Source organism: Anoplopoma fimbria, chromosome 17 (genome assembly GCF_027596085.1).
Source record: "Anoplopoma fimbria isolate UVic2021 breed Golden Eagle Sablefish chromosome 17, Afim_UVic_2022, whole genome shotgun sequence".
NCBI lineage: Eukaryota > Metazoa > Chordata > Actinopteri > Perciformes > Anoplopomatidae > Anoplopoma > Anoplopoma fimbria.
In genome coordinates, this window is record NC_072465.1 from 19,080,235 (window position 1) to 19,101,624 (window position 21,390).

Sequence of the window (21,390 nt, forward strand, 5' to 3'; positions counted from 1 at the left end):
CTTTTTTTGTCGGTGGCTAAAAATAGATCTCCATGGAAACACTATGCATCCCACTCGATGAGTGGAAATACCCGCGACTCTGAACCTTGGAGAAATTGTGAATATGTAAGTGTGTGTGTGTTTGTGTGTGTGAATGTGTGTGTTCAAGAGCAGGGATGCATGTGTATGTGTGTGCACAGGTGCATGCTGAATGGTTCTACAAAAAAAAGACTGTAAAGAATGAAATGAAGTGATGACCTCCAAATGTCCTTGTAACTTATGCGTGTCACAGCGGAGCAGCACAAAATTTAAATTTATTTATGATGACTAGCATCATAATGACGCAAATATATGGTGCTATTTTTCTGCAGCGAATAGGCGGCTTCAACATGTATTCTCAGCTTTCACCATTTTAAAAAGAGAGAGGGGGATGAAGAGGAAAGACAGAGAGTGGTTGAAGTGTGACTCAGAGAGGACAAGAGAGTGAGAAAGAGAGAAGGAGAGAGAGAATAAGAGTAGGCTGGATGTAGAGTAACTATGAATAATAACCCATCAGCTGCTAAAAGGTGGATAATTATCATGCTCCTATTAGAAGATGGAGTGATGGAGAAATGTGTCACAGCGTCCTTGAAAATGACCTCCATAATAATGATACCATTTTATGCCATTTAGAGAGGTATGTTACCATGCATACAGAGGCAGAACATAGTACAAATAGCTTCTTAATGAGGATATTAAACAAATAATGCTGAATGGTATGTGTTACGTTAATGATATAGGTAGGAGGAGGGAGTTGAAAGGAGAGGAGTACAAAAATATTCTGACAGTTACAAGAAAAAGGAAATCAACTGCAAAAACACTTTTTGTGCTTTTTGGGTCTTGCTACGAAGGCGGTGTGCTTGTTTCTGTCATGTAGAACAAGATGTAAGACAAAACAGCAGCATTATCATGATGGTGCTAGTTAAGGGGAGGAAAGAACAGGATGCTTTCTCATAAGCCGTCCTGTTGTCCTTGTTTTAGTTTTATGACTAAGTGCAACTTCCTGTACATTAGTTCTCGGCTCTCAACGCAAGTACATCAAGAGATTCAGAAAACCAGAGTTAAAGCCTCACATGCTTAAAAATAAATATGTGTACAGTTCTGTAAAATGGTTCATGGCTGACTGACAATGTTTAATAAATATTTACTTAAAATTCTGTTTCCAAGATTTCCCTTTTCCACAGAATACATACTTTGAAGGCTTCTTAGAAAAAGAGATACATCCTAACTAACTAGAGAGCAAAAAGAATGTGAGTGGATTCATCACACCTGAGACAAAAAAAAGATTCATGACAAATCTTATAAACTGCAAACCAATAATTCCTGTGAGGGAGGCCACACCCAGAAGCATTGTCGTCCATCCACTATTAAATCAAGACGTAATTAAAGACAGGAAGTCCTTTTATTCCCCCCTTAACATGGTTTTGCTGGATGTTTAGGGGGGGGGACATCAGATAATTGATGTTAGTGCAGCATTTATAACATCAGTAAAGGGGTGTTTAGTGCTCAGGAAGGTTTTTTCTAGTTTGAAAAAGTTTCAGAATCAGAATCACAGTGAGAAACTGTTCGGTGTAGTCTTTGGTTTAAACATTGGTCTCTTTGCTCAGGTCACAGTTTGCATGCTCTTATTCTCTGTAATCTCCACACTTGATCAGTACAAGAGGCCACGGCAGGAGGCCAGCTCTCTGTGGGACTTGATGGAAAACAGGCAGGCAGATTTGCTGTACTGTATGTAAACAAACACATTCTCACAGGGTCACACTAATACACACAAATCTATCGTTCATTTCCCTACAGACAACCCCATCTGCAAGGTAATGGACTGGAAAGGGACACTGAGCAATTTCTGACACAATGTCTTTCCCAACACAAGTGTACAGTGTGTGCACGTTCATATGCGTGTGACACCATACTGCAACCTATTATGGTATGTTCAGTCTCATATTGCAGCTGTACTGTGCTACACCTAAGAGAAAAGAAATCTCCAGGGACAGGATCAGTGACAGATTTTCATGTTCATCAGGCTACAGAGCTCAGAGGAGCTCTGCCCACAGCTGCTGCTTTTACATCATGATTACTTAAAGGAATGATCAACATTTTGGGCTAAATGCTTTTTCACCGTGTGGTTCACATCTCCAAAGATTATTGCTCAATTTTGACAATGCTACAAGCGGACCACTTAAACACGTTTTGGTCTTGGTAGTTATTATAGGTCTTACATTATTGAGACAAAGAAGCCACTGCGTCTGAACATGTTCTCTGACGCCACATAATTTGTGCCTTCTATAAAAAGGCTCAAATACCAGCACAGTTTTCAACGCTCTCCCAACAATCCAAATTAAATGTATGTTGCAATGCTGAAAATAAAATATGCACTTGTGGGTGCTAGTGTGTGTGTGTGTGTGTGTGTGTGTGTGTGTGTGTGTGTGTGTGTGTGTGTGTGTGTGTGTGTGTGTGTGTGTGTGTGTGTGTGTGTGTGTGTGTGTGTGTGTGTGTGTGTGTGGGGGCAGCTGTACAAGTGGGTGAGTTCTGCTGTCACGCACTGTGCTCTATGAGTCTGACTCATGCAAGAGATGGTGGAGTGGAGTGAGAGAACACAGCTCACAGCTCTCTTTCTCACACACACATACAAACACACACACAGCACTCACACCACAGTGATAACTGATTATTACTTGCTATTCGTACTTCGTAGTGTATATGGGCATAAATGTTGCAGGGATCTTATACAGAGACAGCTGGATAATTATGTATAAATGTTCAAGTCTAAAAGACTGAATAATACATCCCACATTCATTTCATAAGCAATAATGTTCTGACCCACAGAACACATGCTCTTTTGTTTCTATGACGATAATTCTTGCACTTTTATATCTTAAAATGATGTGAAAAAAGGCTGATTATGTAATCTTATGCAAGGCAAACAAGCTGTGAAAACTCATAGATGTGGTTGGTGTATGCTGCTCATATCACAGAATTTGAATACCCAAAGGTTTAATTTACACCTCTTAGAAATAATTTTTGGAAGCCTGGCAAGTAGTGTATCAAGAGCAGCACAGAGGGGTAAAAAAACAGAAACAAGCTGACAGTGACTAATGTAAGATGAAGGCTTCATCAGCGCATGCGGTCCTAATAAAAATTCATGAAATGTTTATTATTGTGTAAAAATAGCGTGCATGGGTCAGATCTAGTTCAGATTATGGAGCACAGGTGCATGTGTGCAAAATCATGTGTATGTGCATTAGGGCAGCACAACTAATCATAGTACTGTCAGATGACGATTGTGCCATGTTTGCATTGATGGTATGATCCATCGCATCAAACCAAACGCTCCTTCTCAACGTGACAATCTGTGTGGAGCAGGACATTAATATACATAAATCTAACATGAGAGATATAAAAGTAAAATGTGGTTAAATAAATAGCTTTCTAAGGAAGAACAAAACTGTGTCAGATTTGAGTTAACGCTGTGCTTGTACCGTAAAAAAAAAAGGTTGTTCAGACTGCTGTGTGGGACCGAAGTCACAGACAATGATGGGAGCTAAAAGCACCGACAGTACAGATGTGCTTATTCAACCTGCTGCAGGAGATCAAAGTGAAAAACAGTGGAACAAATATGAGTCTCTTTCTGAATTCCGTAGTCATTTGATGTATCCGTCTCAAACACTGTAATGTTAGCTGGCTCGACTGCCCTAGATGTGGTCACAACATTAATGAGACATCTGTTTACAGCCTCTGTGTGTGTGTGTGTGTGTGTGTGTGTGTGTGTGTGTGTGTGTGTGTGTGTGTGTGTGTGTGTGTGTGTGTGTGTGTGTGTGTGTGTGTGTGTGTGTGTGTGTGTGTGTTAGTGTGGAAGTGAAAGAGATAGTAAGAGTGTGCAAGCTTGTTTAAACATTACTTAGTTATTAGGGCAAAGTGTAATGGGGTCAGTAACTTCATCCAGTAATTCCAGACTGTTCAACCATTCATTCAATCAATCAATCTACCCAAACACCCCTCCATTCTTCTGTCCACCTGTTCCCCATCACTGTCTTTTATTCATCCATCCATCTATGTTCAGATAATTGTCAATTCCTGTTTTTATTTTTGTTTTAACAGCCCCACTTTTCCTTTTTATGTTATATATATTTTATATACTTATTATGTATTTTGCTTTTTTTCTCTGTGTAGCTGTACTGATTTCTGTCCATGTGCAACTGCAACCCCTGAATTTCCTCTCTGGGTATACGTATGGCTTTTCTTATCCGTTGATGAAATGCCATTGGTATTGAATTGTTATTTACCTTATAGTAACAGCGATGCTTAATAGAGAGAGCATTTGCCATCCAGTAGCTGTAACAACTGACCCTTATTTTATTTTATCTACTGTCTCTCACTTTCTCTTTTATACACACATGTATAAATAGGAGTAAGCCACCTGTGCCCTACGCCTCTCATGTGTGACTGTGTTAGTATATTCATATAGGGACTGTTGTATGCATCATTACAGGTGCTTCAATACTACTATAGATTTTGATAATACATTCCCATTCACTGAATCTGAAACACAAGTCAGTGGTACATTTTAAACAATTCCCCAGTGAACTATGTAGACGGTTATGGTTTTGTTTTGTATTGCATTGGAAAAAAAAAAGATTAAATAATGTTTCTAAATAACCCCTTACACAGTAATTTTGGCTCAGTGGCTTTAGCCAACCATGATGATTAGGAGTTGTTGTATTTTCCCCTCATGCCCACACACTTACACAGACCGCACACAAATGCAGTGGAAGCACATTCACATGAATCAGCAACCCCCCCTCTCCCCCCTCTCCCTCCCTCTGGACTGAAAAGGGAGAGCGCCCAGGCCAAGAGGCTGAAAGGGAGAGTGACAGTGGTCTATCTGCTGTCTCCCATCTGGGTGTCAGTCTCTGGTTTCGCCCAGGGCTCAGATAAGCTCCGGACACAATAGGGACAGCTATTAAAATTCAAACTACCAGAGAGAGTCATGAAATAGTCATGACAGGTAAGGGAAATCTACACACACTTGTGCGCCCCTTTATTGTCTGTCTGCTTGGAACTGCAGGTAAAATACGATGTCAAGGGGCACAGCAAGAGAGGTGCCAATGGTTGTGTGGGGATAATGCCAAATAAATAAACAGAAACTACTACTATACTAATAACTGTAATAATTTAGCATTATTCAAAATATTCTTCGAAACATATTTGTACTTCACTATGAAAGATATTATTAATGGATTTAATCATACAACAAGCCCTTGCAATAGGAGTTTACAAACTCTAACGCTGTAGGGAAATTACAGTGGAGAGTTGAAAGAGTATTGATCTGTGCCTGTGCTATGCAGTAGCACTTTGATTGCACTGCAATGTGACTGAGTCCATGAAACCTCATGCTGCACAAATGGATGCATCTCCTTTAATATTCCTGACATGAAACAGATGTACTTACACGGTATTCAACACAATCGATTTTTCCACATGCCACTAATGTAAGAACTGACAGGGTCATATTTCTGTACTGTAAAATACAAAAATACTACTACTAGTGGTAGCCATTACGATTTTGAGTGTATGACTTTTACTAATAAGTATTGCTACATTTCTGTATGAGTACTTTTACTAAACTAAAGCAGATCTGAATATGTCTTTCACCACTGAGGGTTTGATCAACGGTTATGTAAACAATTCCCCAATGAAGAAATTTGAAATTGCTGTACTTTATGTATTCTCTGGATAAAATTGCAATAACTGACTAACACTGTCACAAGAGACTGTAGAAGCTGAAATAATATGTTTGCACATAAGGCAGTGTCAGATTTTGGTGCTTTGATCCTGATCCCTTGGGTAAGTGTGACTATCTCTGTGGCAGTATACAAGACTGGTAAGTTGCTGCTTCCTCTATGCCCATGGGCAAGGAATGGTATTTTAAAGGTACAATTCTAAGTCAGAACAAGACAGCATCTGTGTTGCTGTTTCTCTTTTCTGCTGCTACTGGGATGTTATGGATCATTCTCTCTACAGCATGTGTAAACTCAAAGTTGAAAGAAAGCTGCTCTGTGCCCTCAAGCAAGGCAGGGCTGGATCTTGTCCAAGACAGTATCTGTTTATGTGCCCTTGAGAGAGAAATGCTGTCTGTCTGTGTTGGCAGCCGTGGTACCACCCTTGTTCTGCCCCACAGCGGGAGAAGAGAGGGCAGAGAGGTCAAGTCAGGAAAAGAGCTGACATGGAGAGAAAGAAGCCGGTTATAGCCCGGGACTCTGCATATTCAGCTAAAAGCATCGCAACGCCTGTCAACTCGCTATCCATACTCCGGGCTTCAAGCAGCCAGTTCAGATTCAGGACATTTCAGAGGACAAGAGCTGAATAATAAGACAGTGACCTGGGACAGAGAACCATTTGGAGATGTCAATTTCTGGCACTGTATTTTTGAGTGATTCGCTCAACTGAGGACAGATATTCCAGACAGGTGGGAACTAATGAGGTGGCCTTTTGGTCTGATTGTAGAATGGAGGGGGGTCGGGGCTTGGAACAAGACACAGCTCTCCCACCTGTACACGCACTGTACATTGCAATACATGTAAATGTATACTTTCAAAGTTGACTGAGCACATATGCTGTTTATTCAGCACTGAATTGCTTTACAGTCCGTTTCAGATCTGGAATCTACCAAGCAAACCACATCTATTTTTTTTACATTTTCAGTCATACATACTGAGTGCCAATCTTTACACTTGTATTATACTAAACTCACACCAAGACATACTGTATACTGTTGTGAGTCAGCTCCAGGCTCCATGGGAGCAGGCCAATAGAGTCTGGTTTTTGGCATCTGTCCTCTTAATTCAGTCAGGCATCTCTTGGGACAGCTGACTTCACTGCCAGCCATGTCCAGCATCCGCACACTAGTGTGTGTGTGTGTGTGTGTGTGTGTGTGTGTGTGTGTGTGTGTGTGTGTGTGTGTGTGTGTGTGTGTGTGTGTGTGTGTGTGTGTGTGTGTGTGTGTGTGTGTGTGTGTGTGTGTGTGTGTGTGCATGTACTGCTGGGATTGTGCGACTCTGGGTCTCCTATTCTAGCTCATCTGATTCTCCTATAACTTCTGTAACTGGTATATTTGTCATAAGGGAAATCAATATGTTATACTGGCTTCAGCAGATATGCTCCACTATTGATGAAAAGAGATACAGTTTCAAGATATATTGTACATTCAATTTATCAGTTGTCACTAACAACTTTATCCATGGTTAATAGATTTTTTTTTATGCTTAATAGATGAGCGGGAAACATATTTTTTGGTGTGCTAGGGTGGACAAGCTTTCATGGCTTAGGCTTTCTTATTTCTATCAAAACATCAGATCTGCAGTTTTATAAGTTACTAAGTCCTTGATGGAGGGTGGAGGAGGGCTTTTGAGTTTACAGTAAGCTATCAAGCTCTCAGATTCAAATGTTAGTACAGTAAATCACTCCTACAGTATAGGGTTATTCGTCACAGCCTGAGGGATTGGTCCTTTATGACTAATTAAAGACAAAATCTGCATTTTTAACCAAAATACTGTAAAGTTATTCACCATCTCTGTGTTCGACTGTAATGAAAGAAAAGACAACCATTTAGATAAAATGTTGTTGGGTCGCTTTTGTCAACTACACATACACAATGCTAGATACTTAGTTATCTTGCTATATATTGCTTATTTAAAGATATAGATATTTGTGGCAGAAGAAATACTTTCACTAGAGATCCATTCTTTAAATTTATGTGTGCATCATGGCAACGCAAATTGTAAGTTATTTGTGTCTGATTAGAGCTTATTGTTGATCTTAAAGCAACAATAAAACATTTATTACCATTAATAAAATCAGGATTTAAAAAGAAAGATATACCAAAGACATTTATCAGCTGAACCGCTCCTTAAGCAGTATTGTGGCACGGTGGTCCATCACTCTATAATAGCACTTTAAATTCAATTTTAAGAAGATTTACTTGGGAAGGGAATGTGCAGAAGTCTTAAGCACTGCCTCAAGGTCACTGCTACTACACTGCAGCAGAACACCTGTGTGAGTAGTGGTGTGTATTTGTGTGTGTGTGTGTGTGTGTGTGTGTGTGTGTGTGTGTGTGTGTGTGTGTGTGTGTGTGTGTGTGTGTGTGTGTGTGTGTGTGTGTGTGTGTTTGCATCTGCCCATGATGTGCTTTTGCTCCCTCACAGAGCAAAATGGCTGTATATCATTTATAATCTGTCCTCTGAGAGCTAGCGCTTTCTCTTCACTGACTCCTATTTCCTTCTATCTCTTTTACAGAGTCACTAGGGGAGGGGAGGAGTGGTGAGGGCAGAGAGGAGAGAAGGAGAGGAGGAGAGGAGAGAAGGAGAGGAGAGAAGGAGAGGAGGAGCAGAAGGAGCTGCAGAGCAGGAGAAATTGTCCTTATTAAAGAGACGTCTGCTCCATGTGAGAGATCCCTTGTGGGACAGAGATTAAATAGACTGCGTCAGAGGGGAACACGCTCGTGGTGCTGTGACTGGGAAGGAGGGAGGGAGGAGAAGAAAGGGAGCAAGGAGGAGAGCTGGGATGAGAAACAAACAGACGTGAAGAATGAAGAAGAGGAAAGAGACAACAGGGTTAAGATTAGAAGAGGAGAATGTGCAGAAATGTAGCGGCACACAGACTGAAATGTGGACTTTATTGCATGGAAGGGATAAAAAAAGATTAGAAGGAAAACAGGGAGGAGGTGGGTGTGAATGAAGGAACATGACACAGAAAGGAGATGAAATGGGAGAGGTGTTTCAACCAAACTCTGCAGAGATGATAGAGAGAGATGGAGAGAAGGGGATGGAGAGAAGGTGAGAAAAGGTGGATGACAGATGAGTGGGGCAAACAGTTTTCTCAAGTTATGTTTAGAATCATTAAAGGCCTCATCATGGGAGCAGCACAAACCAAAGCGCGTGAGATGTGGGAGGAATAGAGTGCTGCAAGGATGACGTATTTTTCTAGGCCAATGGGATTTTTCCATTGGATTTTGGATTATTAGATAACAATTATCGAAAATAGGCTCTGTAGCAAACAAGCGTTTACGATACTGACACGTTTTGTGATTTATGTAATGCAAACGCCAGGAGCAAAACAGCTAAAAGCAAATTGACTACAACACGGTTGAATGACTTTACGTCACCACCACCAAGTTAATTGAGACTAGTGTTCAGCATGATGCCGTTTTGTCGTCTCCTTTAGCCACTTGTTAGCAACCGCCTTTTATGAGACACGTTAAAGGTTCAAAACTGAAATCTCCTAAGCCTGTGTTAACCACAGACTTTATTTCAGGCATCTAACCAAAACCCCATTTAAAAAAAACACAATGACCTTGAGCCAATTGAGTCGGAAGTGCAAATATGCCGGCTCATTTACCGGGTTTTATGCTATGACAATGCTATACAATGATATGCATGATACTAGATGGACAATGGTATCTGCAAGGGGAAGGATACAAAACATAAAGGGAAAAATAAAACAATTTTTTATACATCTAACCATTATCCCATCTTCTTGCATTCACCTGCTACACCTCTATTATTTTCTTTCTTTTCTCCGTCTTACATTTTCTGCACACCATACACATACTGTACACATCCCTCTCATCTGTGTCCTTGACATCAACGCAATGTCACATAAATCACTGGTTAAAGATCAATAGATTTATAAAGTACAGTATGTGAGATACTATGATGTGTGTGTGTGTGTGTGTGTGTGTGTGTGTGTGTGTGTGTGTGTGTGTGTGTGTGTGTGTGTGTGTGTGTGTGTGTGTGTGTGTGTGTGTGTGTGTGTGTGTGTGTGTGTGTGTGTGTGTGTGTGTGTGTGTGTGTGTGTGTGTGTGTGTAGACATTTAGGGTGTGGTGTTGGTGTGTATTTGCTTGTGGTATCTAGTTACATTCGGATAGACTAGTCATGTGTTCACCCTCGACAAAAAGACGGTTAACACAAGAACCATCAACAACCTCCTTCCATAAGAAATACCAGCATTGGTCTGACGTATCATCTGGCCACCATCCGATTCTGTCATTTCTCATTACTGCCACAAACAGCAATGCATGGGCATTCCCCACAAAAATCTGCTATAAACACAACTGTCTTCAATCAACTGATGGTCACCTGCATTTCCCGAAGATATTTGTACCTACTTGTCAAAGTGTACTGAGCTCTATTTTCCCAGGGGGGAATCATTTTATGCCAAAATAATTGTTTCAACAAGGAAAAACATAATACAACAAAAAAATCTCCATTCTGGTACTATATGTTTTAATAATTTATGGGTCAAAAGGAAGTTTAGAAATGGTGTGCTACTTTTCTAGCACTGTTACATTGTTAGTAACTTAAGTGAGTGTAGAAGAGACAGATGATGAAGGTTATAGATGTAGAGCAGGTCTAATAAGGCTACGCTGTACACTGGCCCACTGGGATACCAGCGACCGACCAACACACAAAAATAGAAATGGGAGCAGAAGAGAGAGAGAATGGAGGAGAAGTAAGGTGTGGTGATAAAGAGGAATGGGGGGTAGACAGAAAAGGAGAGAGGAAGGGCAGGTGGAGGGGTTGGTGAGGAGGAGGTCTGAAGGGGACAAGAATGAGAGGGAGGGAGAAAGTAAGATGATTTAGGGGAAAGTGGGAACATATATTTTCTATTTTCCGTTTTGAAGTTTTTCTTTAAAAAGGAATGGTTTGCAAATCAAATACACTTTTTTTAACGACTTCGATTAGCCGATCAATGCCACTTTGAAGACTGTACTGTAAATATGTACAGAAGCTGGAGCCAGCCGCCAGTAACAAAATCTTCCTTCTAACATCTCTAAATCCAGACAAAAACCAAAGTGTGAAAAGGATAATTTGCCATTTTAATTGGGGTTCATGTATTTCTTAGATAGGTTTAAGATAAGATATCTTAATCATCATACTTTCACAAAGAAACAGAATAAGTGTAATAATTTAACCATGAGGTTATGGCCATTATGAACTTTTCTAAGAAATCATTATTTTCTACTGTCCAAATACTGTAACTACCATTAGCCTCAACTGCTGTTGCTATGGAGAAGAAGTCAGTCTGTCATGAATAGCACATGTAGCAAATTCAGAATGCTTTGGTGTTTCTATCAGGAGCAAAACATCAAACTGACCCAGAATCTGAAAGTGAACAGATTTATGCAAAATGTCCATCTCATTTGCTATTAGCAGCATGAGACTTATGGCAGTGTGTTTTGTACCAAAAATGCACCATAAGAGTCTTAGTTATCTTATGTCCATACATTTTATGTTTACAAAGATCCAGCTATTTTCTAACACAGTTGTTCATCTTTTGTACCGATTATTTAACTGTGACAGTTTTCTGCCCATCGAAGCCTGAACAAAGCCTGCAATTGTCTACATAGAAAATTTATGACACTTTCACTTTCACAGCTTTGCAAGCCTGTAATAAGAAGAGGAGAAAAAAAGGCTGGTGGGAGACAGGAGGTGTTGGTGTCAATATCATTAACCTGGACTGGATAACCATTGCCATTTTATCAAAGGATACAGATTAGATGTATACATTTAAGGAATACATTTTCTCATATTAGGTTGGAGACCACTACATTTGAAATATAGTTTTGGTGAGATTGAGATATGGACTTAATCAAAAGCTGCTGGTGTAAAACTGTCTGGAGGTTGGGGGAAGGGGATGTCAAGGGAGATTTGTAGGTGGTGGATGTAAAGTGTGTGTGTGTGTGTGTGTGTGTGTGTGTGTGTGTGTGTGTGTGTGTGTGTGTGTGTGTGTGTGTGTGTGTGTGTGTGTGTGTGTGTGTGTGTGTGTGTGTGTGTGTGTGTGTGTGTGCAGTGGGAGTCAAATCAGTAGAACTGGCGTCCAAGGGGGGGATGAAGAGAAGATGGAGGTAGTAAGAAGACTGAAATGGGAAGTGGGGATATCATAGAGGCAAAAAAACGTGAGCGTGAATATATGATATTGTGTTATCTTGGAATTGAATTTCTATTTTCTATTTTAAGTCCCTGCTATATTAATTAGTATTTAGTTCTATCACTCTTCAGCATGCATATTGGAGCACTTCATTCCATCACCTTGGTGTGATAAGTCATGATGGGCAACACTGCAGACAGTGACCTGAAATAAAAAGAAAGAAGGCTGATCTTTTTCCTTGTGGGTGTTCTGCTTTGGACAATAATATGGTACTATTAGATGTACTGTATACTGTTCAAAAAATTAATAATTGATTAGTATAAATTTAGAGGAAGCTTGTAGTGATGCATGTTTTAAAACATTCACCGTTCTTTTCCAGTTTTTGGTTATTTTAAAATTAGCAGTCATATCTGCTTAAAAAGCTTACCATGATACGTTTGTTAAGTGGACAGAGTCCTAGTATATAATGTGGTTTCTACATGTACTTGTATCTATATTTACTCATCCTTTTCCGCACGGTCTCTCCAACTACCCTCCTGCTTTCCCACTCTCACAACATCAAAGAACATTGATATCCTAAGCACCTCTTCATCCTCTCAACTCTCAAGGAGTGGCTCTGCCCTGAGCACTCTCCTACAATTCCTTACTCCCTACCCAGGAGGAGCCACCGATGTGCCGCAGCTCTCGACAGTCTGCAGTACAGATATAGTACAGAATAGTTACACTGTGAGCACCTACCAACCGTCCTTTTCCCCTGTCTCAAGAGAAGCAGGTCTGTTTTCGGAAACTAAGCTGTAGCGTGACATCCCATCTGCCCCCTGAATGACTCATACCATTCACCCTGCTGGCTGCCTGAGGGAAACGCTAGCTCCTTCACCCCACAGTCACCTACAAGGCAACGCACAGGTAGCTGCATCCTGAGTGCAGTTAATCACTGTGGGTTTGGAAATTGTCCATCCAATGGGGTCAAGAAACATAATAAAAAAAGTATGAACATAATAATGCCTGAAGAAATGTCAAGCTCCCTGAAACATTTAGAATTTCAACAAACAAGATATATTTCCCTCAAATCTGTGGCGCTATTCTCTTTTCTTTATAGCCATCATGTGCATAATGTGCATTGTGTGGAAGCTATTGATGCAGTCCTCAATCTTTCACATATTCTCCAACTACTCTGCTTGGAAACATTGAAAAAATATACTCTAACCGTAAGTCATACTTAACTTATATTTCTAATTAAATGCATTTTGAAACAGCCTCTTAAATGTCTGCTGCTTTCTATATTGTACAGTTTCATGTACTGTGGCAACAATGCAGCAGGAACCTGGTGCCCGATTCATCTAAACGCATGTGGTTGAGAATGCAAACCTTTGACGGGTTGCATTTCTATACTTAGAGAGCCACAATGAATGTAAGATGAATAATGGGCGAGCCATTCATGAACCGTTCCTGTCATGTAAAAGGGCTGGCACAGGCTACAGTATACAGGGCTAATAGGTCAAGCGTGCTCAAGGCCTCTTACCATCAAACACAGTCCCCTGGGACACATACACATTACACACAGCACACATGATGACAGCAAGCAATGCAGAATACCTTCAATGATAATTACCGTGATCATATTTCGGAGGTAACATATGCTCTGTGGAGCAACCATGCAACACACAAGGGGACCCGCACAACATAAACATAGAAATACTTGGGATCGCTAATACAAATAGCACTAGATACTACATCACTCTGTTTCCAATTAGTGAACGTTCCAGTGAGAGATAATGCACTTAATCATAACAATTAATAATCATATGATGAGAGGAGCATCCTGCTTGTTAGCAGGTGGGCAAGATCCCAAGCAAAATGTGGCAAACTTAAATGGTTTTACCCATTGAAAATGGTGACAAACAATAATATGGAAGCACCTTATTTATGCAAACAAGATACACAATGCATTCTTATATTCTAACAATTCTTAAATCCAATAAATTCAAAAAGAATTAATGCCACAGACACAATGAGATTGCGGTGAGAGTGTAGTGTTTTGAATAATCCGGCCTGGCAGTGAATTTGCATTCACATACATTTTGAAATGCTCCTTAGAGCCACATATTTTTTTTCATGTCTCTTATCTTTTTATCGTTATTATTTTAGCCATTCAAAATAAAAAGAAGAAAGAACAACTATTTGCATTGTGATCCTGAATAATGTCAGTGTGGAAGTCTCTAATTGGAATATGAAATGCACTGCAAACATTTAATATGAACATTTTGAATGTTTTAAATGAGCTAGCCCCTCAATTTAAGAGGTAGTGTTGCAAAACAGTGGAACTAGTGAAAGTGTTTGAAATCAGATTACCCGGATCAGAAAGAATGTTAATTATAACAATATTCCTGTTTCATCATGAGTTTAATTACACTAATTTTAAATCGAATGCAAGTCTGAAGGCTGCAATCCTGGAAGTGTTTAATACACTTAAAAAAATGTAATGTGTGTGGATCTAATCAGGATGCTCATGAGAATGGAAAAATAAAATTATAATTTTATGATTGTTATGATAATTTTTATTGCTAGTTCAAATTCAGTTTCATTTTCTGTATCGCTGTAACACTGCAGGCATTCTTTCACACTTGTGTTGTAAATATGGTGCTGAGCAATAGGCACCGCATCCCTTAACTGAAGCGGCGTCTATCAATGTTTTATCTATTCAATCCCATTTTGATTTGCTCTTTATGCACTCGTTGTTTTGTTCTTGTGACTCGGAAGATTCCGTGAATTTACCTACTTAACTCTGCCAGGTATTACCACCAGCTGGCCTAAAAGTGGTGCTATTGGATGACTCGACCAGGGAACACAATCTTCTGTGGCTATCAGCCTATAAGGTTACAGGTTACCTCTGATGTCACACAGGTGACACTGCATGAATACTTATCAATGATCCCTACATCAGGGGAGGTGGAGGATTTTAATACTGTTATAAATATTCAATACACAGACAAAGCTATTTGATAGGTCGTTTTTTTGTATGCTCTCTGTACTGCAGCTGTAGGCGAAGTTACAAATAAACCTACCTTAATGCAATATGTAGAAAAAGTCTAGGATGGGCCATTTAACAGTAGATATCTGTATAAATATTTAAAATTATATATCTGGCATTTGAATCGCGGATATATAATAGTCAGTATATTTATGAAATGTTTCAAAGAAAATGAATAAATATGAATTATTATTATTGTGCTTTTTGCTTTCTCATTCACTCTTTTTCATTCTGCCCAGTCCATACTTGCGGACGCCACAGCAGATCCCACGTGGTACCGCTGATTGGCTGACGGGCTGGGAGAAGGAAGGGTGTGGATGAGGGGGCTTGTATGGAGGAGGGTGAGTGAGGGGGGCCTAAACTGTCCAGAGAGATTTCTATGCATACTAAACAGGTCTAACACTAGCTGGTTGAGAAGAATTTTCATTAGTCCCTTTGAACAGGACTCCCTCCCGTGTCTGCTGCTCTTATGGCGTGCTTAGGCATTTCTCCAGGGGCTTGACAGGGTAACGTGCTTTTACAAATGATTTTTACATGAATAAAGCAGGTGGGCAGAGCAAATAATGATGCATATTAAAACCAACAGTACATACAATGAGAAAACTATCAATCTGATGAGATCCCTCATACAATACAGAGTAGCGCACACATATTCACACACACCTAAGCGCATACACAGACAAGGACTGGAACTCACCTTCTGTGGGTGAGGTTTTCAGTCGTTTGCAGAGTCCCTCTACGCCCGTGTAGTCCTCCTGGAGTTTGACCACCGCCTCCGGGCCACGCAGCTCCATCAACGAGCGGAGCTCCATGACGGAGCAGCCGAAGCCGGCCGCATGGTTCTCCTCGTCTCTTTGGTTCTTGGCATAAAAATCGCTGTTCGACATGTCCCCCATGATGTCAGCTAGTCAAGTCAGTTAGATAAGTGTTTGTTATTGCTTATAGATCAATCAAAAAGCTTGCACAACAGGGAGATGAGCTCAGTCTCATCCAAAAAAAATCCAAAATAGGTATCACGCAGGCAAAGACAACCAAAAAGACAAAAAAAAAAGAGTGCCACTTGCAGGTAAAGCAGGCAGATAGAGAGATTAAAAAAGGGGGGGGGAATCCGAGTGGACCAATCGATGAGCTTGGTTTCAGGAGTGACAGTCAGATATCGGCAGATCAAAAAACGTTAGAGAGAAGAAACAGAAGAAGAAGAGAAAGAGTGGCAGAGAACAAGGAGAGGAGGGGATGACGAAACACTAGTGGGGAGCATCCAGGTGAGCGTTGGACAGCCCCAGTGGTCAGGTCCTGAGAAGGGCGATGATGGTGGATCCAAGTCCTGTAGGTCTCAGGCTCACCACGGCTGCAGTCCAGACCCGCTCCATGTGTGGCTTCCCATTGCTGCTATTCTGATGTTGCCTCCGCTGCCTCTCTGTCTCTACATGGTGGTCCTCCCCATCACTGCTACAGAGAGAGAGAGACAGAGAGAGAGAGAGAGAGAGAGAGAGAGAGAGAGAGAGAGAGAGAGAGAGAGAGAAATCCGAGAGATGAATTCAAAGAGGACAGAAGGTGAGGGAGGAGGAGGGAGAGAGACACAGAAAGAGAGCACAAGGAGTGAGCGTTGCGTTCTCAAGACAGGGGTGAATGCAGCGGTAGATGGTGCACGGCTGAAGGACAGCCTCTCCTGGCTGCTGCAGTAACTATGGCTATGCTGTCTCTATCTACTGCTGCTGCTGCTGTTGCTACTGGTGCTGCTAACCTCATCGTGAGGACACACCGACTGCCAGGGAGAAAGAGAGAGAGAGAGAGAGAGAGAGAGGGGGGAGAGAGAAAGGGGATGCAAAAGAGAGGGAGGGCGGAGAGAGGAGGATGCTCCTTTCTGGTGCAGAGCGGAGAGGAGTTGTGTGCGGGCGGGAGGCTGGGGCTGCTCTGACGACAAAGCGGAGAGGAAGCACGTAACGCTGCGCTGTCACAGGGAGGATGGGCCGAGCTGGAGAGCTGCTGCTGACATCTCACCTCTAGTTCTCTCTCTTTCTACAGTAACTGACCTCTCCTATGCAGTCACTCTATCTCAGCCATCCCTTCCTCTCTGCCTGTGTCCCTGTGATGCCCTGCATTAATGACTTCCCTCTATGTCTCCCAACCTCTCGCCTTAGGGCTATAATCAGCTCAGGGGGGAAGATTTCTACAGTGGGAAGGTGTTACATTGCAATTTACTGGATTAAGATAATTCAGAGTCTGTGACCGGTTGATATTAACTGCAAGTCAACACATTTTTAGGTGTCAAAAGATGTGGTTGGTGTAATTATTTTATTCTTGACAAATCCCATGAAAAGACCAATATCAACAGTTGACTAGTCTACTTTTTATTACCTCCCCTCTTCCCTACTCTGTCTGTGGTACCCACAAGCATGAAGATGTAAATGTTCAAAAGAAAAAAAGGTTATATATACAGTCTAATTTTATGAAACCTTAGATTATTTCCTGCAAACGCTGGACACCATTAGTGTCCTTTTTTAGGGAAGCAGTGATGCTTAGTGAGTATTTTTAGCACCAGCACTCATAGTGCCCAGGTTCATTGTAATAAAGTAACAAGTCACCCAGTGCAAGTGTGTAGCTCATTGTATTTTTAATAGACACCTCTAGTGCTTAGACAACAATAGAGGTCTACGGCACTGAAGAATTATCAGCACAAGCAATACAATGCACTAAACCCTTGATATATTCAATTAAAATAGGCCAAGACTACAGCAGCAGCATGGCTGGCTGGTCGAATCATTAAAAAAACGACATAATAATTCAATAACAATGAGTTTTTTGGTCATTCATTCTTTGAAGGTCATAAGGGTTTAAGTTTACAGTGCTTTATATCACACACCAAAATCCTAAAAGTAAAAGGCCCATGTTAACAATTGAATCCTGCTTTACCAAGAAATAAAATCTACAGAATACAATCTTTACATGTATAGTATGAGGAAGTTAAAGCAGCCAAGAACAGGCAGCTCCATTGTTGTGAATTCCTTTTGTTAAGTAAAAACATGTTCCTGGAGACTGGTAGTGCAATCTGTTACTTTCTACACATTCAAACTACACAAAAGACAATGGAGTTTTTGAAGTTGTCTAACCTTGTTGGTATGCAGTAAAAATGCCATAGAACGCCGAGGTAACATGAACATGAATACATTATTTATGTCACTGCTAAGAGACGTTTCCTTGTAAAACCATTACCCGAACCTAGAGAACATGTTGGCCAATGGTGTATAAGTTAATAATACAAGGTAGCATGATGCAAGATACAGAGTTTGTCTAGCCATCTGTTGTCTGTTTAGAAGTACCAATGGAAATCCCCAGACAAGTCACTTAGCATCAGATAAAACTTTACACTAAAGTAGTAAGCATGCTCAGATTCTTGGTACTGCTGGCATGCACTGCTTAATTAGACCAGACTGAAACAATCAGCTAGGTGTCCAGTCGCAATTATCAAGCACAGCGATACGGAGGGGACAAGTTCCAGAAACAATAGTGCGTCTGGAACCGCCTGGGCAACAACCTTGTCACAGCAGGGTAGTAAGAGAGCCTGCCAACACGTGAATACACATCTGTAACTCCACAGGAACCAGTCCTGTCTGTTAATGAGCTTCAGCCCTTGCTGAAGTGACAAAGTTAGACAGCACTGGCAATGTCACCTGGACTAGTGGGACCTAATAAACCTGCTATACATTTCTGCAAAACATTTCCAACAAAGGAAAATGTTTTTTTTCCCAAACAAGTCACAAGTCTAAATTAAAGACATTACATATTCTGGCTTAGTTAGGTTTTGGATAGTTTCTCCAGTTATTAAACAAAAAAGGACATTGCATCTTCCACTCTGTTTTTCTCCAACCTTTCAAAACAAATCTACCAGACATCAGCAAGCTACGCTGCTTGATTCCAACAAGGTTTCGGTTAGCATAAGTTTGTTAGACAAGCGGAGTACAGCTAACATTTCACGGCGAGTGAACTCTTAAGGTACGCTGTTAGGCCGGCCTAATCCCCGTTTGCTAGAGCAATTTACCAACAGGTTAACGCATTACGTCGCCCCTGGTGCGTCTAATTGTTGATATATTTCCCTTCCTTTCCGGTCGCCATGCCTTCGGCCACCACCCCTGCCAAAGGGATTGAACCGAAGGCCAAAGAGGCTGCATTCTGGCTGTGCCCTGCGTCATGCTGTGCGTCTTTCTTGGGCAGAGACCTTTATCCAATGTGCATAGCTTGCATGGGCGCTAAACACGCTCAGGCATTGCTGGCTGACCCCCCCCAGTCATGTTTGCAATGTGCTTCAATGCCAGAAAAGACCATGGAAAGGAGGCTGAGAATAGTCAGGACCCTTGCCTGTCAGGAGCCACCCGACCCATCCGCCCGAGCCTCACGGAGCTGGACGGACATGATGGACTTTTCGAAGGAGTTCCTTGAAGTGGAGCCTGGTTGTGAGAACACAGAGGGTGATGCCAACTCTGACCTCCTCGACATGGACAAAATGGAGGATGAGGAGGATGACTCAGACTTTCCTGTTCAACAGTCCAGACACCCTAGTGGATCCAACGCTGTTCCCCCAGAGCGAGGAGGCTCAGCGAGGCTTTTACTCCTGTTACTACCTCATCTTGAAGAAGGGGAGTTCATCCCTCTGCCCCTTTTGAGATATCCGTGTGTTAAACAGACACCTACACAAATACACGTTCAGGATGCTAACACACAAAATGCTGTGTTGTTTTATTCGTCCGGGAGATTTGTTTGTAACGATCCATCTCTCTGATTTGCTCCCACTCATGGGAGCAGGCAGTCAGGGATTTCACTAAGGTGATAAATCCTCTCACAGATCTCGGGTTCAATATAAACTGGACAAAGAGTTGAGTAGAACCTGCGCAATGTACAGAATACTTGGGTGTACCTCTCTTATAAGGTCACGCTGTTGGAAGCGAGAGTAGCGCATCTCACAGAGTGTCCCTCCCTCTTCGGGCTGGGGAAAGCCCTGTTGTTCAGACTATGTCTTCGCCTTCTCGCCCTAATGGCTTCAGTGATATCTGTTTGTCCATTTGGGGCACCTGATGAGGGATTTTCAGCGCTGGTCCGTGGCATTGTGCCCCTGCCCACGCCGTCACCTCAGTCGCAGAGTGATAATATCACTGGCGTGCGTGGCAAGGCCTTTCTACAATTAAAGTATATTTAGCTGCTATCTCAACCTGTCATTTAGGCTTTAGGGAGAAGCCTGTAGGGCAGCATCCTTTAGTATGTCGATTCATGAAATGTGCATGCCGTAAACTCCACATTTCCAGGCCCCGGGTTCCTCTGTGGGATCTGTTGGTTGTGTTGGAGGCTCTCTCTTATCACCCATTTCACCCTATAGAGCCGGTGGGGATGAAGTTTATTTCACTTAAAACAGTGTTACTCTTACCTTTAACCATAGCAAAGCATTTGAGTGACTTGCACCCTTTTACCATTCGTCCTTCCTGCTTGCAGTTTGCTCCAGGGCTCACCAAGGTCTGTCTGCAGCCTACAGATGTCCCACAGTGGAGCATGCAGCTTTTCACCACCTCCATTGACACATTTTGCCCCGTGCCAGCACTGCATGTGTATGTGAGGAGATCGGCAGGTTTCGGTAAAGGAGATCAACTGTTTTTGTCCTGGGCCGCTCCCCACAAAGGCAGACAATTGTCCCGCCAGAGGCTGACTGGATTGTGGAAGCCAAATCTCTGGTCTACAGCTGTAGCGATTTGCAGCCTGCAGCCCCCCAGGGGTTTGAGGGCTCATTCCTCAAGGAGTATGGCCACACCATGGGCCCTTTTCAAGGGTATTTCAGTGCAGGATATTTGTGCTGCAATGATCTGGGCTACGCTTCACACTTTTGTAAGGTTTTGAAGGCTCGATGTCTTATGGCCATCATTGGCACATGCTGTGCTAGAGGCAAACGCACCAGAGTTCCTGTGATAAACGCTACACAGCTAAACAATATTTGGCTTTGGGAGATTTCATGCAATCCCGGAGTGGTTTATATTTCCCATAGTGAAACACCAGAAGACGTTTGAGAAGAACTTTGGGCTACTTACTTTGATAACAGAGTGAGGTCACATCCCTCCTTTCATTGACACAGAAAGAAATCGGTCTCAAGGAATTGTAAGCGGGTGGTTGACTATGGCAATATGAGGGGGCATGGCCCTAGCACAGTTTGACTGACAGACATGGTGTCATTTGAGCTTCCATAGTTGGTCATGCCAAGGTGATTCCCCATAGTGAAACCCCTTATTCTGTATCAAAGAACTGGGGGTTACATTAAGTGACACAACGATTTCATGTATAATTTAACGCAGAATATCGGAGCATCTCCCTTCACAACATCCGTCCATTTTCCGACCATGTAAAGCGGTGTGTTTCCTGTTTCAAATGATCATGTTG

The 21,390-nt window shown here is 41.8% G+C and overlaps 1 protein-coding gene across 9 annotated transcripts in view; it reads right to left on the bottom strand.

Annotated features, from left to right (window-relative positions):
- The window catches only part of atp2b2 (ATPase plasma membrane Ca2+ transporting 2), a 60,992-nt gene extending 45,120 nt beyond the window's left edge, over positions 1-15,872 (bottom strand). For all 9 annotated transcript variants that reach the window (XM_054616173.1, XM_054616174.1, XM_054616176.1 and 6 more), the window contains exon 1: positions 15,674-15,872. In XM_054616173.1, the coding sequence (XP_054472148.1) occupies positions 15,674-15,872 (199 nt within the window). The remainder of the gene's footprint in view (positions 1-15,673) is intronic.
- Between the last annotated feature and the right edge of the window lie 5,518 nt (positions 15,873-21,390).